Source organism: Pinus tabuliformis, chromosome 9 (assembly GCF_031772625.1).
Source record: "Pinus tabuliformis cultivar Carrire ecotype Pingquan chromosome 9, CPIR1, whole genome shotgun sequence".
NCBI lineage: Eukaryota > Viridiplantae > Streptophyta > Pinopsida > Pinales > Pinaceae > Pinus > Pinus tabuliformis.
The window spans coordinates 603370837-603393492 of NC_142307.1; the positions used below are offsets into that span (position 1 = coordinate 603370837).

The following is a 22656-nucleotide window of genomic DNA, read 5'->3' on the forward strand; positions in this document are numbered from 1 at the left end:
GAGATTCAGAAGCTGATGAGATCAAATTTTGACATTTCAGAAATGAAACTCTGGTGGAAAAACGGTGATGGCTAGCATGAAATTATCCTTCTACTCTATCCAGAACAAATGAAGGCGCTACTTTCCTAGGAGATCCCTAAAGGATCTAATGTGGGCTTTACAAAGAAAAATAGGTAAGTTATATGTCAATTCAGAGTAAAATCATAGCTTAGTAGTGGATTTAATTTTACAGATGGTGTAACTATTTTCTGCTCATAAAAATCTTGAAGGATGCTAATAAAATTCATATAATCTCATACATCGGTCAACATCTTATGAATCGACAGAAAGCGTCAATATCTGGATATGAAACTGGTACAAGGGCTGCTGCGGCTGCTAATGATGCTGCCTATGCCACTGTTGCGTCTGGAACTGCTGGTAAAAACCCTAAAGAATAGGAATAGGAATTTCGAAGATAAAAAATATAAAACATTTGTTACAAGACATGGAGAATCCCAATATTAAATAAAGAAAGTATGGGTCAATAATCTTAACACAGTGGTCGTATGTCTTCATAATTAAACTGAGAGTGTAGGGTACAGCTAAAATAAACTCTTATAATGAATTAACTCCTACCCAGATACCAATTGGAATAACAGAGAAAGGAAGAGGGTTTTACCCTTCCAAGGGTATAGGCACAGCTGTAAGAACTGTAAGCAAATAATCAACACCAAAACCTTCAGTCTCTTGAATAAGAGAAGTCCATGCATTAAAATCTGCTGAGTTTGCCCTTACTATGCTCCATAACCTTTGTTCTTCAGTAGAGATGGCTGCCAAAAGAAAGTAAAAATATATCAGCTATAATATATAGAGATTCAAGAACGTCAGTCCTCTCTAATTTGACATTTATTATCTACAAGACAATATTACTTTGGGAACTACAGAGAGACTTGCAATGATAGCAATTTCAAGACTTGTTTAGTCATACACAGGACTGATACGTTCAAAAGGTCATCCACAGAGAATCGTGTAGGTTTTGAGCAAACAGAGAAGTTCCGACCTGAAGAGAAAAGAATCCACAGAGAATCGTGTAGGTTTTGAGCAAACAGAGAAGTTCCGACCTGAAAAGAAAAGAAGCTATTTAGTTCTTGAGGTCCTCATGAAGTCAAAAATCAGCCTTTATTGAACAACTTTCCCCCAGAAATCATACGTATAATCGTAATCATAAAATGAAGCTTGCATAAGATACAGATTTCAGAAATTTAAAATCCAGATCAAAAAAAACAAGAATATACTTACTGGTATTACCTGAAGCAGTCATCTACGGTGACACGATTTCAATCTGTCCAAGGGAAAAAGCCCAAATGGAACCGAGTCAAAAATCTTGGACTATAACCGAAAACAATAATTCTATGCTTAGAGATTACAGAATCAAAGTAATAATACAGTGCTACAGAAAACTAGAGTGATAGCGGTACTAAGGTTTGATGGGTAAAAACCCTAAAGAATAGGAATAGGAATTTCGAAGATAAAAAATATAAAACATTTGTTACAAGACATGGAAAATCCAGGCCTACGAGGAAACCTGTAAAGTCGACCCAGATGTGAAGAACTTTGATGATGTGCTCCAAGCACGAACTGGGCGCACTATTCATGCTCTGGCAAATGGCGTTGAGGTACGCTGTGTGTCCATAGAAACCCAGGTCGTTAAGGTCTTATTGGAATACAAGGAGGACATATGGAACAACCGGGATTTGTTTGAACTGGTAGAAGAGTATTTCGAAAATAGTTTACAAACCCTGGATTTCTGCACTGTGCTGGAGAACTGTCTCAGAAAGGCTAGGAACAACCAGCTGTTTATTCAAAACGCCCTTCAGCAGATTCCACCGGAAGGACCGCCTTTGGAGGCCCAGTGCAAGAAAATGCAGGAAGAACTGTCGAACTTTAAGACTGCTGGTAGCCCGTTCTCTGAAGATTTCTTTAAGCATTTCGATTCTGTTTACAGAAGGCACACACACATGCTAGAGAAGCTTCAGCTGCAGAGGAAAAAGCTCGACAAGAAACTGAGGAACGTTAGGGCTTGGAGAAAGGTTTCTAATATCATATTTGTGGCGACCTTTGCTACGGTTCTGATATGCTCTGTGGTTGCAGCGGCCGTTATTTCCCCTCATGTTGCAGCTGCCATAGCTGCCGCGGTTCCAGCTGTTAATACCCTGCAACAACACGACAACACCTGTTAATACCATGCAACCATAGCATATACTTTATGAAATAACCAAACCTGTTTACCAAATAGCGAATTAATGCTAGCATTAACGCTAACGGTTGACGGTCAGGGATAACGAAAATGGCGATAATTACCAATTTAACCTATGTTCGGGCCTCTTCCGCCTCGGGAAGAGGCCAAATAAGATGGCGAAGGATGGCGAAAGAGTGAGTGCTTTAGAAACTTAGGATATCCGCGCTCTAACCGCCGTATAACAGAGAAGCAAAGGGGTCAACTAATGCTAAGTAGGGGTCCCTGCGATTACTATAGTCCCTGCCGGATGCCAGATGGCAGGGACTAATAATGTTAATGTGAAAGGAGGAGAAATAACATTGTAGGAATGAAAAATTTACCGAGACTGTAGCGATAACTATAACTTTGAAGAAATGATATTATGTCGCTGAGAAAAACCTCCTTTCACAACAGGTAGCAGCAACAAAGATTTACTAATACAGCTGGAGGAAGTGTAGCTTGGTGTTCATGGTACACCTGTTATTGCCTCGTCTCCACAATAGGTAGCAGCAACAAAGATTTACTAATGACAGTTGGAGGAAGTGTAGCTTGGTGTTCATGCTACACCTGTTATTGCCTGGTCTCCACTGCCAATTGTGACAGTTAAAGGAAGACTAGTGGAGAATGGGAGAAAACCAAATGACACAATTTAAAGTATCACAAGACATTAAACCCTATTTGAAAACCCTAGGTTTCATGGGAACCGTAGATCAAGCTTCTTTTAATAGACACCATTCAAGATAAAACCTATACTTGAAGGTAGAGTTTGTGGACAAAGTGCGGAGGTTTTTAGAAATTTTTTACAGGTTGGGAAATCTTATTATAACTGAGTTTTCAAACCACCAACTAGGACATCAATTTCTGGCTTAAAGCAGGTAGACTCATCATTATTATTCAAAGAAAACCATATGTCTTTGGGTCTTGAGCCTTAACCTATTTCCTTATATCTAAGGAACAGAAACCTGTTTCCTTGTGTTTAAGGAAAACGAACAAACAATTTTCCTTATATCTAAAGAAAACCAACTCTTAACCAAACAAAAACAATTTTAAAGCATACTCAAATCCATACAAAATAAAAATTCTAAAATTATATAACCCAAAATTTTATTCACTATATAATAAACCAATTATACCACATCAAATAAGTGGAAAAGTAATCTACGTTTTATATGGCTATAGCTAATGTCCATGCAACAAACATTAAGGATAAGAAACACTTACATGAAACCAGTTATATATATATACATATTGGTGAGTCAATATTAAAACCAGATTGTTTGTATGTGGCAAGAACAATAATTTACGTTGTAAAAGTTTAATATGATGTTAATTATTATCAAAGATCTAGCACTTGTCCATAAGAAACTATAATTGATTTTGCAAATACTAACAAGAATGGACTATAATATGATGTAATAGTCTGAAGGAGCTATAAAAATAAACAAGAATGGACTTAAATTAATATGGAATATGGAATTCCATAATTAATATGGAATGGAGGTGAAAGAAGGTTGTACATTAATTATTATCAAAGCTGGTCATGTCAAGTTTGTTTCACAGGTAGTTGATACAGATGACATAAGAATAAACACATGGTATGTTTTTACAAGTGTTAGATAGATGATGTAATAATAAACACGTGTTGGACATACGAAGAAGGTTTCAAGAGGAATCTACCCTTAAATAAAAAATTTCTATGAAAACATAACTAGGATACCCTCGAAGCAAGGAAAGGGAATACCTAAGAGGCAAAAGGTTAAATTGTTATTATGGTTAAATTTTCATTCTATATAAATGTATTGATTACAAAATTAGAAATTCATTTAAATGTATTGATTGTAACTTAGAACAATTTAATTAAAAAATGTTGATTATAAAATCAATTATATATATATATATATATATATATATATATATATATATATATATATATATATATATCAACAATTTATAGATTAATGGAAAATTTACATGGTGGAGTGCACATATTCAAAATAATTAAGGCTTCACTTCTACCGAATATGTTGACCAACAAGTACAGGAAAACAGACATAGTCATCAACAGAACAAAGCTAGTAGACCCAATATCGATAGCCCATATGAACCAAAACTGCTAAAAAACGAAAATACATCCCACCCTCATCACTAACCATTCAAGTTCACTCGCGCCTGAGTGCCATTCCTACCCTCACTAAGGTGGAAAAATGCTTCATGCACATGAGACTCCATGTGTGCCATTCTCCCCTCGAAATTATCCATCTACTCTATCTAGTCGGTCTAGAATATCCCATTGATTATGCTGAATGTCATTTAGGAAGTTGATAACATCATTTCAGTCATTGTGTCTATCATGAGCCAGTTGTTTGACCATGGATAACACTTGATGAATTTAATCTTTTTGGGAGTCAAATGGGGAGGGTAGGTCCATGTGCCCAACGGAGATGTTATGAGGCTACTCCACCTCACCACCTTCATCTTTTTGGACGAATGGATGCACAACTCCATGCCCCAGAGGTCCCACACCTCTTTGGGGTCATCCTCTTTAATGCATCATTGGTGTGCTATAAGGGTTTTCTTTAGTCCCTGCCATCTCTACCAACCAGAGACAGGGATATCCAACCCACGACACCATCCAAAAGTCTTGTGAATTACAACCTCTCTAATGCCAGGGCCTTGTACCCACAAAGCACAATCCCATTGCCCAGACGCACAAAACAACCTACATTAGCACCAAGCCATGATGTAGGGTTCTTCTCCCACCAACCCAACTAACCAGACACGGGGGTCTTCGTCCACAAAATCGATTAAATGACGCCTCACCACAAACCGAAACACATCAATTGACAACTCCTCCTCCACCTAGAAACTAATAAAGGAAATTTTAAACGCCCCCAAATGACCACCAATTGTCTTACTTAGCCCACACTTCCCTCCAAGGCCACAAAATGACACCAATCATAAAGTAGAAACAAAACTTGCAGAGCTTAGACTTGACCAACTAAATATAAAAGAGCGGATACAGGGAAAATACCATGAGGACCACCGATAGAATTTAGAGGCCCCCTCATCTGTCACCTCTTCCATAAAAGAGTATTAATCAAACAACGTAAACTGATGATTGAAAAAAGCTAAGGACAATAAAAACAATAATACTTTCAAGGAGGGGGCTATATCACTAGTATCCACTGATAAAGAACCCAACTATGAGCATCACGCACCCCACCCCACCCCCCAAAGCTTAGGAAATCTTCTAGTCTCTAGAATTCGTCGCGAGCGAGGGTCCCAAATTACATTCTATATTACTAGTGGAACCAAAAGATCACTGAGCCTCCCCTCTCCATTGTTCACTACACGCAACACCAAGCCAAAGAATAGGAATGACTCACCTAATAAGCTTCCCTACTCTCGTGAATAGTCTATTCCCTTGAATACCCAAATCCTCATCGCCCAACACTTATGAATGCATACAAGCACCCAAATAATAACAATCATACTCTGGTTCACCTCCATAATGTTCCTCCTTCAAGCCCTAAGCAAGGCTTGCATGACACACTTCAAATTCATTAATACCACTTAGATGTGCTATTAAACGCCCATGTCTTGGGCCTCACCATTTGCATTTGCCACACATCCTGGATTCTCAAAATATATTAAAAAATAATGTTTTAATTTATTTATATTCAAAATATTTTATAATATTAATATCAATTACTAAAAAAGAAACTCATTTAATCTTATAACACAGTTTTTAGAGATATATATTTTAAAAATTAGTTAATTAAATTTATTTTATAAATTTAAAATTATAATCATCTTCATGTTATTACTCATTATTATTGACACTTTCATTTGATTTTCTTCATATTTATTTTAATAAATTTTTTATTTTTTTTATTAATTTCAAAAAAACTATACAATTCCAACTATTTTGTTATTATGTTATACATTTATTTTATAAACATATCAAAACCACACTAATCTTTTTACTCATTATCATTGAAATTTTCACGAGAATTGCAGGAACAACTTGTCCCACAGAAAACATCCTTTTATTACTCTATCTTAAAGAGTCTTTCATTAATGCTATTGAGATGAAATGATATTTTATCAATAGTAACATGATGCTAAGGTTTTATCAATAACATTGTGTTAATGAATATGAAATATAAAACTAATATATATTTATAAATTAAATGCAATCAAATTTTTGTAGCTTACAGATCTTTAATAATAAATGTAAAACCACATCCTTATAATATAGCTATATTAACATAAAATAGAATTGGTAATTTTAAAAAATTTGATTATCTATCTACTGAAAATGAAAACTATAGACATTAATAAGATTTTTTTTTAAATTTAAATTGAAAACATAAAATCAATGATATAAAAAAATGATTTAAAAAATAAAATATATAAGAAAAAAATATTAAAATTAATATATGAAAATATTAAAAATTAAATAAAAAAAATATACTAATATTATTTAAATAGTTTTAAAATTAGAGAAGTCAGTGGATGGAGGAAGTAATAGAATTCTCTCACCTAAATTCAATTCCTTCCAATAATGGATAGAAATAATGGATAGGGATGGATAAGGATAGTATTGATAGTATATAGATAAGATAGATATTAATGATATTGATAATATATAAATAATCTAAGAAATAGTATTTTTTCCAAAATTAAATATTAAATTTCAAATCAAAATATCTACTCACCCTTTATTTAAAATAAATTGAAAAAAAACATACTATAATCATATTTTAAAACAGACAGATTTCTGGAAGTCCAATAAATACAAAGGGTGTTTCTTACGTATTCTGGAAAAGAAAACAACTAACCCTGAAGCGAAAAAGTCTTATTCGTTTTTTCTAGTGCAGATTGGAGTCGCTTTGGCACCGAAACACTCGTTACAAATTTAAAATTTGCGAAAATGCAGTTTTTCATAATTTACAAAATAGAAAAGACGGTTAAACACACGTGTAATCTGGCGAAAAAACGAAATCCTCATATGGAACTACAAAATCTGCGAAACACCAATAATGCTTTCGCTTTCATTTTTATAATAGTGTTCTTTTCAGTCAATTACAAAGACTAAATATCGAAAGATAGGCTGATGGTAGCAATAGCTATTCGAATTCTACCTTACAAACAGAATGGAAAACACGCATCGATCGAAGATTGCAAAGTAGAATATAAATATCATATTTTTTAAATGGGTGGGAAGAAGTTTATCCATAAATTAGTTTTGAAGATATATTGTTTGAGTGGGTCAGCAAGTTTTTTCTAAAAAGTCGCAAAACATGCGTTCTCTTTTTCTTAAGAAATCACAATTTCAAAACTATAAAAATAAAATATTTATAACTTGGTACAATCAAATCTCTAAGCTGATATGGACAGTTGGTCCTCCACAGATCTCTTAACCAGACTATTTACACTTAAAAATTGCTCTAGGCGCGAGGATCTATAGAGTTGGACAATCTGTTTACGGAGAAGCAATTGAAGCTGGCCGAATACCACACCTCCATCTTAGCTGAGTCATCGGATTTCATTTACTTTCGATTTCTCACAAACGACTGGCAAAGCCCTAGAATTTCTTTTTTCTCTAAATCTCTAGCGAACCGACAGGATTTCTCCAGACGCAGAGAAGAAGTGGCGGAGGTTAATCAGTTCTTCCCCGCTTCACAGCGGTAGAATACCAATGCTCATGATTGGTAAAACAAGCGGAAATCTTCGACTTATTAGGCTGGCGGCGCTTGGTTCGCTGTGCGATTGGTAATGGCACAACGTGGGAGCTGTTAGGGAGGTGCTATCCGGGAGGATTTATGACTGATTTTCAATAAAGACTAATGACTGATTTTACAACTAATATGTTTGATTCTACAACTAATATGTTTGTATTTATATGATGATTGATTTATATACTAACCATCGTAGATTAACTCAGTCTGCATTTTGAATAACGACTTATGACTTCGTATCTCCTCCATGATTTCACAACAAACATGCATATTCTTTTGTATTTATATTTGTTTGTTAGCCTGTGTTATAATGTCTCTCGCCCCTTTAGACGCGGGATTTCTTGGGTTGCCGAGCCAAAAAGAAATGGCAATGACGGCTATTATCACCGGAGTGGCAGCCAATACATTCAGTAGCGCTATTGCTCCACTCATCCGACAAATAGACGATATTATTCGGTTGGATGAGAACCGTAAGCTTCTGGAAGGGCAGTTAAATCGTATGAAGACTCTCTTACTCGATGTTAGCGAGCAATTTCAAGATCGGCAAAAGACGCCCCCTCAATCTCTGCAAAATTGTGTGCGAAGGATGCAAGATGCAGTTGGAAAAGCAAGAGAGTTGATCGATTGCTCTCGAAGGCGGCAGCGGTGTATCAGTTGCCTCCTTTGCAAGCCTAAACTTTCTACAGAAATCCGGAGGTGGAAGACAACTTTTGATGAGCTCTTTCGCGATCTTCAAACCGACTTCCCTGTGTTTCACAGTGCTCAACAGATTGCCTCCGCGGCACCACAGCAGGCAAGCTTACTGCTTCAAGACGAACCAGACACCGGACTGGTAGGGTTGGAAATTAGATCTGCTCAAATACGACTTGATAGGTGGCTTACAGAGGCCCCCCGCGATCGGATATTTTCTGTATATGGGATGGGTGGGGTTGGCAAAACAGCGTTGCTAAAAAAGGTCTACAACACCTACAAGGTAAGTGGTGTTTTTGATCACGTGATTTGGGTTGCAGTTGCCCAATTTTCCATTCTGGAGTTGCAGAGTCGTATGGCTTCTGCAATCAATTTAGACCTCAGTGCCTATTCTTATAATGATGTTGATTCGCGGAAGATGAAGCTGTCAGCACATCTGAGGACGAAGAAATCTTTCCTAATTTTAGACGATTTGTGGAGCGCAGTCACTCTGAAAGAATTGGGCGTGGAATTTGGCGAGAACAAAGGGAGCAAAGTTGTATTCTCTACTCGAAACAGAGATCTGATTCCAGAAATGGATGCAGACCAGTCCATGCAAATACAGCCACTGCGAAGAGAGGAAGCCTGGGAATTGTTTTGCAAAGTAGCTTTCAAAGACGGGCATGTGCCTGACGAGATAGAGCATATTGCTAGAGTCGTGGCGGAGGAGTGTAAAGGGTTGCCCTTGGCTATAAATGTCATAGCGTCAACAATGATCGGCAACCGGGCTGTAAATGAATGGAACCTTGCTTTAAGGCAGATTCAGACTGTGGATTCAAATTTTCCAATTACGCATCCTCGACTTGATCGAGATTTGTATCAGCGATTGAGATGGAGCTACGATAGTTTACCCCATGCTCATTTGAAAACCTGTTTTCTGTCTTGTGTGCATGTTCAGGAGGACTGGTACATTCCGGTGCACAGTATATCGCTCGTCTGGATCGCAGAAGGTATAGTAAAGAGCAAAGATTCGGACTCCTTAATGGATACTGCGCACAGCTATGTAAAGTTACTTGCCGATCGTTCCTTATTCCAATTGAGAGCAGTTGGTGGATCCAGTGATTGGAGCGTTACGTTTGGCGTTCACGATGTTGTGCGGGACATGGCAATTTATGTGGCAGAGAAAGAGGAGAATTTTGTATCGATGGCAGGTCAACATTGCCCCGACATCGACGCCCTTTTCCCCGACATCGAGACACGCCATAATTGCAGGAGGCTCTCCCTTGTTCGTAGCAATATTACATCTCTACCAAACAAGGAATTGAGATGTCCAAAATTGATCAGCCTATTTCTAACACACAACCTTGAATTAAAGGAGATTCCGGAAGCATTTTTGCTTGACCTCGTCTTTCTGAGGGTGTTATGTTTAAGTAACACGGGTCTACAATTATTGCCAAAATCATTGTGGCAATTGAAACAACTTGAATTACTTGGTCTGAACTATATTCAAATTGAATATGTGCATTCAGGCATTGGCAATCTTTCAAACCTTCAGTTTTTACATCTCAGTGGATGTAAGAGGTTAAAAACATTGCCATGTGAAATGAGAGATCTCAAAAATCTCAAAATTCTGGATCTCAGCGGATGTCATAATTTAGAATCATTGCCATCTGAAATCGCAGAACTCAAAGAGCTCAAATCTCTGAATCTCAAGGGCTGTCGTAAGTTACAGGTGATTCCTCCTGAGATCAGACTGCTTACAAATTGTGAAATTCTGCGGTAGAGAAGAGGGACAGGTGATTCCCCGTGAGATTAAATTGCTCTCAAATTTTCGCATTCATGTTTGTACTGGAAATTTTAATATAAAAAGTATGTGATCGTAATTTTTTTTGTTAATAAAATTTTATTCTGCAAAATACATTTTTTATATAAATGAATACATTTTCAATTATATTTATATATATAAATTTTATAATTTATAAGATTTATGTATCATTCTTAATTCAATTGATTTAATAATTAAAAATATGTATTTGTTAATAACAATTATAAAATCAAATCTTTTTTGATTAGTCTTAGTCTAATGAGACTGTTTTTTATTAGTGTTTTTTTGTCTTGAAAGTAATGGAAATTTTGGTTATATTTTGAGAAAATCTGATAAGTTTTTTTGTAAATCTAAGTTATAAAGGTTAAATTTCAAATTTTCAGGTTTTTAAGTGATTTTGATGGTCCTGAATCTATTTTTACTATTAAAAACAAGATTCAAACACTATTTTTATAAAAAAAATTGAAATTTTTTCAAAATTCCCACTTTTATCGACCAATTCCAACCACTTTTACTGACCACTTTTTCGGGGACACGATTCTGACTTGGAAGTGATTCCTTAACCTCGTGTCTCTTAGGGTGTTAGATCTAGGTAACACGGCTAGAAGCATTCGCAATCTTTAAAACCTTCGATTTTTACATGTCAAGGGATGTCGTCATTTAAAAAGCATTGCCACGTGGAATCATAAAAATCAATGATTTCAAATATGTGGATCTTAGGATCAGTCGGAGGTGATTCCCCTTGAAAGTATAATGCTCTCAAATTATCAAATTCTACATTAATGAAATTTTAATTTAAAGAGGCTATGATCATAATTTTTATTAATAAAGTTTTATTATGTAAAATAATATTCAAATTAACATTGTGTTGGATGCCAATAAATTAAATGAGTATTTTAATAATTCCTTAATATTATATTATTTTATTTTATGGATATCATTTTTATGTTAATTTTAAATATTATTAATCATACATAATTTTTTATATATTAAACTAATAATCTTAAAATAATTGTAATTGTCAAATCCTCATGAATTAAGTTAAAAACTTAAAGCCTATAGCGGTGAGAGGGTGTTATAAGTAAAATATCATAGAATTGAATATATTGGTTTATAAAATGATTTTATTAATTATCTGTGTGATTTTTTTTTTGAGATTGTCCTTTTTAAAGAGAATTTAAATAAAAAAATGATTTCATTAAACATATAGAAAATGATGAGATTGAATTTACAAAAGTAAATATAAAGTTTTTTTTTTTCAAAATGATTATTAGGAAAATAAAAGACATTAGTGTAATTAATATTTATGTTAATTATATTATGATTTATATATATTTTACTAATATTAACAATAAATTAAAACAAAGAAGTAGATACCATCTTTCCTTCTCCCCTTTAATAAATATAAGAAGATATGTTTTTATTTATTGAATACAAAATTCATCTGTTGTCACAAGTGGGATTATTTTCCTATTCATTTTATTTATATCTTTGATATCTTTATCACTTTAGTGATTCCATAAGGTTGTGAGCTTTGGGTTGTACTTATTCTAGGGAAATTTTGGTAGCCTCAATGGTTAGTTTGATTGTTAGATTCTCTTAAACTAAAGTTCAATAAGGCTTTAAGAAATTGAATCTCATTAAGTTTTTTGGGGTTACATGTGAAATGTACAAAGTTAAGTCAAACATTAAAAAAAAAAAAAATTGTGTGCATTTGGAACATATTTAGTATGAACTATCTAAAACTCATGCATGTCTAGAATAATCTTGAGAGTTATCAATGCTTTCTTCATAGGGTGAGATAAACTAAAAAATTGTTACATTCTAGGATAAGTCTGGGAGCCTCAATGATTAGTTTAATTGTTAGATTCTCTTATGTTAAAGTTCAATGAGGCCTCAAGAAATTAAATATCATTAAGTTTGTTTTGGTTACATGTGAAATGTACAAGGTTGAGTCAAACATAAAACTTGGTGTGGTCATTTGGAAAGTCTCCAGCATGAACTATCCAAAGACTCATGCATGTTTAGAATAATCTCAAGAGTTATCAATACTTTCTTGATAGGGAGAGATAAGCTAAAAAATTGTTACAACTTGTAAGTATATTGCATTATCTCATCTAAACCATTACATAGGGCTAAAAGAGTCTATACCAACCTAGATCCATCTTAACTTTGAATCTACCAAACACTGAGAGGGATCAAATCTCTGTGAGGTACAAACCTCTTTTTGATTGCAAATATATTTGATCTCCCTCAGTGCTTGGTAGATCTGAAGTTAAGATGGATCTAGCTTGGTTGTTAATAAGTTAATATTCTTAACTAATTAGTTAGGACAAAGAGAATTCCATATTCCTACGCCCTATATTATAGAGCAGATGAATGATACTATGGAAATGACAGTAGACCTTGCAGAGATCAATAATATTTGTACAACATATCAATACCAAGCAATCATTTTCAGGTTCAAAGCTTTTTTGCCAAAACCCGTCGATCTTTTCCAGTGGATCTTTACGAAATGGACGGTAAACTGTGAGATTCACTTATGCTCAAAGGATTTCTTTATGGTAAAATTTGGACCATTAGGGATCAGAGATCAAGTTTTACATGAGGGTCCATGGTTCTAGGGAAATGTGAGAATATTTATCACCCCATGGTTCCCAAATTTTGATGCTAATGAAATGACAGTCTCCAAAATATTGGTATGGGCAAGATTGATAACTTACCCCTTCATTTCTGGCACCCAAAATTACTGGAAGGAATCAACAACATGTTGGGGAGATGTATCAAGATGGATTCACAAATAACTAAAGAATCAATTTATTATTTTTCTTGGATATGTCTAGAGGTAGACCTTAATAAAGGACTACATGATCGTATCTTTTTGACACACGACAACCAGAGCTAGACCCAGTACTTAGATTATGAGAACACTCCATTTAGATGTCGTCTATGTCCTCAAATTGGACATCTACAAACCACATGTCCTTTGGCAAAGAAAGACCCTAAGAGGAAAAATAAACCTATCAAAAAGCCAAAGGGATGGCATTTCCCAACACCAGAACCCAACGAAGAAGAGGAAGAGGAGGACTTGGGAACCCCTGTCGCTAAGGAAATCCCAAATCCACATACATATTTAGTGAAAAAAGAATTGAGTCAGCAAGGAACAAGAGGATCAGCTTCACAAAATCCAAGAGCAAAAGGTCACTCAAGCCAAGAAATGTTGAAGGAGAAGGAGATAAGAAGATTCAAGCATCCATATACATCTAGGAGTTCAGACTCAGATAAGAACACCTGATGCAGAAAGAAGAGAACCAAATAATTATTGTAACAACCACTCATGTTTAAGGAGGATGGCAAAATGTAGAAAAGAAGAAAGGGAGAAAAGGGTGACTAAGAATTTTTTATTAGCCCCATTTTTTTTTTAAGTTTTTTTGGCTTTGATTTTATGGGCACCAACTTTTTGAGTGGTGCAACTTGGGAATGTGCTATGTGCATCTACATATGTAACTTTTTATAAATAATAGAAAGTTACCATGGAATAAATAAATAAACAAATAAATTATAATATTGATGTAGCGATGATGTGAACATTATTATTAGATTTTATTGAAAATTATTATAAAAATATTAATATCCACACTTAATATATAAGAAGATTAATAATAAACTTATATAAGGGTAAAAATTTAAATTTGCATAGTTAAACTTCCAAAACAAAATTATTACTATGGATTATTTAATGCCTATGGGGAATAGTTTAATTGGCCATTGCAATGTATAAAGTAATGTAAACCACAATATTTAATGCTCAAATCCCCATTGGGTCAGACCAACAAAACTAACATATATGAACTATTTAATGTATTGTTTAATGTATGTTGATGACCACTTTACCACATATATTAATAAGTTGTAAACATGCTTTGCTATAATACCATGGATAAATACCATGACTTATCCATACCATGGATAAATACCATGACTTATCCAAAAATCGTAACTCATTCACAATCAAAATAATTTATACATATTATATTTTATAACATTTTTAAAATTAAATCTAAAAGCAAACGATTATAATTACTTTTGACATATATTTGCAATGTTCCACCAATTTTTCTGGAAGAGGAAATGCAGGAGCAAGGATATGCACAAGGGGGCATATATAAGCAACCCCAAATTCTAGGGATTTTTCAGGGAAACGGGGGGACGTCATAGTCATAAAAATTATAAAATTATAAATTATTAAAATTTTAATATATAAAAATAAAGAAATAAAATACCAAATATGTGAATAACCAAATAGAAAATCTTAATAATTATGAAATACACATATAAAGACTAAATATGATCATCATTACATATTATACTATTATCATTTGACATTTATTGCAAATCTAAAAGTAAATTACTAAATTGAATCCATCATTTGACATTATGCAATGTTCCTTCTAAATTCATCATATGGCATGATGAAAGGTACATCTAAATTAAATTAATAAATTCATCATTTGACAATTGAAATTATGCAATGCACATCAAATTTTAAAAAACAATAAAAAGTAAATTCATCATATGACAATGACATTGACATTATGTCGAATTCTAAAATAGCCATAAAATACTAAACTAAATGTAAACATAGAAAGCAGTGAGTAATGAAATACTAGTAAATTTCTCAAAAAATACTAAATATTTTAGAGGGGCTAAATTTTTATAAAACACCTTAGCTCAACTTTTATTTAAAATATAATTATTTTTTTCATTTTAACCCCAAAAAAAGCGGCTAAACCATGCAAAACTTATTTGACCCAATTCGCCTGGGTTTTGGAAGTTAATTATTGCAAATGACCCGATTTTCTGCTTTGAAATATTAAATTCTTGTAAATTGCCCATTTTCTGATTTTGGGAGGTTTTTAAATTCTTGCAAATCACCCATTTTTTGGTTTGGGAGGTTGGATTTGCTACACTCAGGAGCACATTATATCAGACATATGGATTGCAGAAGGTACAGTAAAGAGAAAAGGTGTGAAAACCTTAATGGATACTGCTTACAACTACGTAAAGTTACTTGCAGATCGTTCCTTATGCTACTTTTATTGGGGATTTACATTTGGAGTTCACGATGTTGCGCGCGACATGTGGCATAGAGAGAGGAAAATTTTGTATCCATGGAAGGTCAGCATTGCCCCAACATCGACACCCTTTTCCCTGACATCGAGACTCACAATAATTGCAAGAGGCTCTTCCTTTTTTGTTGCAATATTACGTCTCTACTAGACAAGGAATTGAGATGTCAAAAATTGGTCAGCCTAGTTCTAACCCACAATGAATTAAAAGAGATTCCGGATGCTCTTTTGCTTAACCTCGTCTCTCTAAGGGGGTTATGTTTATGTTACGTGGTGCTAAAATTATTGCCAAAATCAACGGGGCAATTGAAACGACTTGAATTTCTTGGTTTAAACTATACTCAAATTGAATATGTGCATTCAGGCATTGGCAATCTTTCAAATCTTCAGTTTTTACATCTCAGAGAATGTAAAAAGATTAAAATCATTGCCATGCGAAATGAGAGATCTCAAAGATCTCAAATTTCTAGATCCAACGGATGTCATCATTTGGAATCCTTGCCAGTCTCTCATAAATATCAAATTTCTGGATCCAGCGGATGTCATCATGTGGAATCCTTGCCATCTAAAATTGCAGAACTCAAAGATCTCAAGCATCTGAATCTCAAGGGCTGTCGTAATTTACAGGTGATTCCTCCTGAGATCAGACTTCTTATAAATTGTGAAATTCTGCAGTAGAGAAGACGGACAGGTGATTACTCGTGAGATTCAATTGCTTTCAAATTGTCAAATTCTAAGATGTAGAAGAGGAGTTTGTTTGCACTATGAAACTTTAATATAAAAAGCATATGATTTATAAGTCTTATGTATAAATTTTAATTCAATTAATTTAATAATAAAAAATATGTATTTGTTAATAAAAAATATAAAGTCAAATCCTTCGTTGATCATTGGAAGGATGAAACGATGTGCAATTAGCTGAAACCCCAAAGTCTCGGCAGCGAGCAGAGTTATTTTATTTTATTGAGGTGGTGGAGTAATTCCTTCGCTCGTTAACGAATAGATTCATGATTATATAGTTATTTTCATTTTATATGGTTCACTATATTGATTTGGTATTAGCTAAGTATCCAAATAACATGTTTTTATTTTTGTTTTTTTCAAATGTGGTTTATCGTATTGATTTAGTATTAGCTATGTACACAAATAACATTTATATGTTATTTTGAGGAATCTAAGGAATCAAGATAGATAACTCACAAATAATATATACATGTTATTTTGAGGAATCAAGATAGATAATGACATTACAGATAAATATGTCATAGTCTAAGCTTGTAACCCCAATGAGAAGGAGGACAATAAACCATCCCCACCACACGACCTATACTAGCTCGACATGATGTGTAAATTGAATCTCAAGAATCCAGATAGATAATAGCCTGAGATTCTAACCCCAATGAGGAGGAAGAAAATAGACCATCCCCACCACACAACCTACACTAGCTTGACATGATGTGTAAATTGAATTTTAGGAATCAAGATAGATAATTATATTACAGAAAAACATGTCATAGCCTAAGCTTCTAACCGAAGACAATAGATCGCCCCCACTACATGACACATAATGTGTATTACTCATGAGAATAGTTCCACTAAATCACATTTATACTTTTTGGGTCTACCCATTTTAAACTACTTAATGTGGTTCATCATAAGAATAAGATATGTGAATAAGAAAATAAACATCTGAGATCAGAGACCATGGTGAAGATGGTACACAGGAGGACGATTTGTAACTATCCATCAAGTAGTATAATTATGGAGAAGAGGTGTAATTGTGGTTGCAAAGCATAAAGCTTGGGTGTTGTGATGGTACAAATGCAGCTGAGATGTAACTATTTGTCTGATCATGTAATTATGAAGAGGTGTAATTATGGATCCACAATAGAAAGCTTGAGTGTGATGGAGAGGATTTAAATGGTTATTTGATTTTTTATTTTTTTATTTATGTTATAATTTTATTATATGGAAAAATATTTTATTTTTATAATATTAATTTTACTTTTTAAAATTAATATACATAAATAAAATAAAAAATTATATTAATTTTCTGTATATTATTTTAAATTAAATGTATATTTATTTTAAATTTGAAATTATTTTAAAAAGAGAAATGTAATAATATAATAAAAGATATAGAATTAAATATAATTACAAGAAATAAATAAATAAAATAAATGTAATTAAAATATAGTTGTACAAGAAAACCTAAAAAATATATATGATTTCATCACGTTGAATGTATTAATGAAAGTATTTAGATATGTTTGTTAAGTGATAAATAAAATGATTTTGTTTTGTAATGTAAAAATTATGTCTATAGTATTAATATTTATATTTTTGCATAAATTCAAAAATAATTTTTAAAATTTCAATAAATATTATTTATAATTTCGAATTGGCTATGGAAGTTTGATGGCACATAATTCCCATGGTGGAGGGTGTTTTATTTTCATTATTTCTAATGCCTAACAATTCATTTTAAAATTAAAATAATTTTGTGAGTGGTTATTGTGTTGGTGAGTGCTCTGGACACTGCCACTGTTATGTTAGCGCTTTGCTTAATGATGTGAGAATTGATGAGGTTGCAGGTTGTTTGCATTGCCCGTCGGGGGGTTGAACAAATGTTGAATGTTTCCTTGTGTGGAGGACAAACTATGTTCAAGAGAACTAGGGTCCTTTGCATAGTGAGTGTTGTGAGACTGATGAATGATGAGGCAATTGGTACGGTTTCATTGTGCGGAACTTTACTATGTGTAGAACGGAGTAAGTGTGGGAGAACTGAGGTCATTTCCATAGAGGAGGGTGCCCTGACGCTAACGGGGGTGGAGAGGGAGCTAGTATCATTTTTTTAACAATTATCCTAATCATTGGACTATAAAAGCTAGTATCATGTTTTCAATCTGTGTGACATGTGGTTCCGGGGCACTATTATGTTAGTGATTTGGTCAATGATGCGAGAATTGATGTGGTTGCAGGTTTTTTGGATTGGTCCCAGGGGAGGGGGGTTGAACAAATTTTTAATTGATATTATTAAGGAGTATGTGTGGGAGAATTGAGGATTTTTTGCATAGAACAGGGTGCTAAATAAGCTGTGCTTTCAATCCATGTGAAGGAAATTGTTGTGCGGTAAAAAAAAATTGTGGAAGGCTTTGTGTGAGGTTTGTTAAAATAATAAATATACAAGTCTCTTTTTTAATTAATATTTAGGAATTTTTTTTGCAAATATGGAAGTAGTTGTGCGAAATGAACTATGTGAAGGTGGTTATGCGAAGCTGGTTGTTCGGAGGTAGCATGTGTGGAGTTTCAAATATCAATGACTGATCGAAGGGAGTTATTGAGTGTGTAAGTAGTTGTGCAGATGGTGTTGTGCATAGTAGGTTGTGCGTCTGTGGATGTTATGCAAAAGTTTATTAAAATAATAAATATACAAATCCGATTTTTAATTCTTATTTAGGGATGTATTTCACAATGTATGATCATTAATTAATATTAGTTTCAAATGTCAATGAATGAGGGCATTACTTAGTGCAAAAGTAGTTGTGAAGAGGTGGTTGTTCATGTGCGGATGTTATGCAGAGAATAAATGCATGTGAAAAATTTATGTGGAATGAGGGAAGTGTAGAGGGATATTTTATTTGTAACGTGTTTTGATATTAGTAGATTGTGCACAAAAGCAGTTCTTATTTTATTATTAATAGATTCTATGGAGTGCGGAAGTGCATACAATGAAAGATTGAGAGATTTTTCTACACAATTCACTGTGTTGTTAGGAGATACCATGTGTAGATAAAAAAATGCTTTGTGCAACATTTATTTTGTAATGAATGCTTCTTGCCCATAATATTTATTAATATCATTTTCAAATGTCAATGACTAATGGAAGGGCGTTGTTGAGTCTCGAAGTAGTTGTCCAAATGAAGCTATGCAGAGGTGGTTGTGCGTAAGAGATTTTTGCACACAAATGGATTTTCTCTGCGGTTCTGTACATATGAATTTGTGTTAGGTTGAAAGTATATGAGAACCATGTTTCTAGATTTGACGTTTTGGTGCCTATGTGGTTTTCTGAATGCCGAGCAAGTGTAGAGATAGTGAATTGAATGCTAAGATGACTTGTATTTACCTGTAGCCCTATTTTATATTAATTAGAGAAAAAACATGAGGAAGATGAAAAATCTAGATGGAAACTTGATCTTTGTAGCGTGTTTCAGACACAAAATAGTGGCAGGTGTTGATTTCTAGTGAAACGAGACTACAAACATTTCAAATAGCTAGTATAGTGAGGGAAATACGCTATTTGTAGTGATAGAAAAAACAACGGATCGTGTAGCATTTTCCCTTTACAAATTGCATTTAAGAGCTCAGAGTATTATCCAAGCTTCTGTTGCCTTACATAAATTATTATCTTCAAAGATGAGCTTGCATCTTCAATAGTGTCCCAATGGAATTTTTGTTACATTGTGGACGATAGTAGTAGTGCAGAAATACATAAGTTGTACATTATTGCAAGCTTCTAAACCGATTCACCTTTGTCGATTTCATGTTTACATTTGGTAGATTCTTAGCTTATTATCTTGATTGTTGTTAGTTTGAAATTGTTTTGTACGGTAAATTTATGTTTCTTATGACACATATAATTCTTTTATTAAATCAATATATTGTGATTAGCTTTGGTTTTCTCTACAATATTGCAAGCTTTTAAACTAATTCACCTTTATCGGTTTCATGTTCGCATTTGGCAGTTTCTTAGTTGATTATCATGATTACAATTAGTTTGAATTTGTTTTGTAGAGTACATTTATATTTTTTTTATGACACGTATAAAGATGATATTATGTCAATGGATTTTGATTAGCTTTGGTGTATTCCATTGCTAAATATTCAGCATGTTGTGTGTAGTAGTTTTGAAGCCAGTAATAGTATATGCATTTGTGTTATGTTGAAAGTATATGTCATATTGTTAGTTTTCATTACTTGACTTTTGTAGTTTATTCGAAGTCATTGATTTTTTTATTTATTTTTAATCCTTCTTATGTATGTTCTCTTATTAACAGAAAACACTCAATTTGTCATGTATGTTGATACACACAAGGTATGAATGTTTCCCATTTTTCTCCAAACACGTTTTATCACAAAGAAATATTTGTTGAGATGCATTAAAAGGAGACTTAAGCTAATATTACATAATAGTAAAAAATATTTAATCAAGAAAATATTCGTTATTTCTAGTTTACAAATTCCTTTTGAGAGTTGTTCTTGTTTTATTGTGAATTAAAGTTTATGTTTTCGGTAATTAAATTATTTTCACGTTTGCAAAAATTAAATAGTTTAAATTAAATTTATTTTGTGACTGCTTGTCGAATTTTGCAAGAAATAAGTGTGTCAATTCTTTCATAAATCATATTTGGTTCGGTCTTACAAACTAGTGGGGAACCAAATGTTAAGTCGATTCACCATAGAAGGTAAATTTACTATTTGTGGCTATTATTGATAGTTTTTTGAGTCTCTAAATTTGACTGAAAATAACTTGAAGTTACAATTGTTAATTTTTAGTAATAAAATTATTTTTGCATCACCAAAAATCACAAAGTTTAAAAATTAAATTTTTCTGTGTGGAATAAGGTTTTCACTACATCGTAACGACGTGTCAAATTTGTTGAGAAATAGTTATGTTGTGTTATTTTTAAATCAAATTTGGTTCAATGTTATAAAGTAGTGGGGCGAACTGTCAAGTCAATTCATCGTAGAAATTAGTTGAATACATGTTGGCATAATATTTATTTGTGAATATCTTTGTTCACTTTACTATTTGTAACTATTATTGATGGCATTCTGTATGAAGGCCACAATTTCACCCAGTGAAATTTTTGACAAAATCCAGTGAAAATAATTTAAAAAAATACAATCCTAATAGTGTTTGAATCATTTTTTAACCGTGGAAACGGATTCAGAACCATCAAGAATCTTTGGGGCACCAAATATCCTGAACCTTAACAATTGTAAATAGGATTTAAAAAAAATGCCAAATTAAAAAAAAATAGTTTGCAATCAATTTTGGTTGTATCAACGAATTTGCCAATGGTGTTTTTGATGATATTGAATCTATTTCCAATATTAAAAAACTAATTCAAACACTTAAGCTACACTTAAGCTGTCAATTTTTTACTAAAAAATGCTAAAAAAATTCTTATTGCGGTGATTTTTAGCTGTGTGGTTGAATTTAACGGTTAGATAGATAGCATCTATTATTGTATATTATAATTTTTTATCTCTTATGACACATATATCAATGATCTTGAAGTGGAAGCAAAGTGAAATGTAAATGCATAAGTTTCTTTTGGAATTTCGAATCTTTTTCCTATTACTATTCATATACGTTGTCTTTTGTATCTTTAATTGTTACTTATTCCGAGTGTCGTGTGTAAAAAATTTCACACAAGTAATAGTAACAACTAGTGTTTGTGAAGAACATGGAGAATTGTAAAGTGAAATGAGATTTAAATATGTTATTCATTGAAAAAGTATTTTTTTTTGCCGCAAATGAAAAATGTGTAGCGGGTGAGGGAAAGAGGCTATTTGTAGTGATACAGTTAACTCACTTGCTAAGATCGATGATAGCTTTGAATAGTTGAGAACTTATGACAGATATGTGAATATGTCAACGGAAGAGAAAATAGTTAACAAGATTGTAGTATTGGATTAGTGAATGCCTTCCAGAGGCCATTGATTTTAGAGAAATTGTTTATCTTTGAACAACTAATTTTGATTTCAAAAAGAGGGAAATTAATTTGTAGCGATAAAGGTTTCTCTAAATCCCAATGCATTTAGATTGTTATTCAAGTTACTGTAAGTGAGCAAGTGTTTAGAGTTGTCCGTTGCAGATAGTTTCGTGGAGCCAGAAGTGCGCGTAATTAACATTGTGCGGGAATTCATTTATGTAACATTTGGCTTTTTTCCCATCTAGTAGGGATAGAAAGTAGCTCACATGTTCCAAAATGCATTTTCTATGTGTTTTATGAGACATACAAA

General features: G+C 33.2%; 1 protein-coding gene and 1 pseudogene across 1 annotated transcript; both read left to right on the plus strand.

The window, feature by feature from the left end:
- Positions 1-1526: 1526 nt before the first annotated feature.
- LOC149150016 (UPF0496 protein At4g34320 pseudogene) lies at positions 1527-2254 on the plus strand (annotated as a pseudogene).
- Positions 2255-8311: 6057 nt separating this feature from the next.
- Positions 8312-10453, plus strand: LOC149150017 (putative disease resistance protein At5g63020). The gene has a single exon (XM_089442663.1). The coding sequence runs from the start codon at positions 8312-8314 to the stop codon at positions 10451-10453; it is 2142 nt and encodes a 713-aa protein (XP_089298789.1).
- The last annotated feature ends 12203 nt before the right edge of the window (positions 10454-22656 follow it).

Coding starts and splice junctions, on each gene's coding strand:
- LOC149150017 (XM_089442663.1), top strand. CDS start 8,312: ATGTCTCTCGCCCCTTTAGACGCGGGATTTCTTGGGTTGCCGAGCCAA.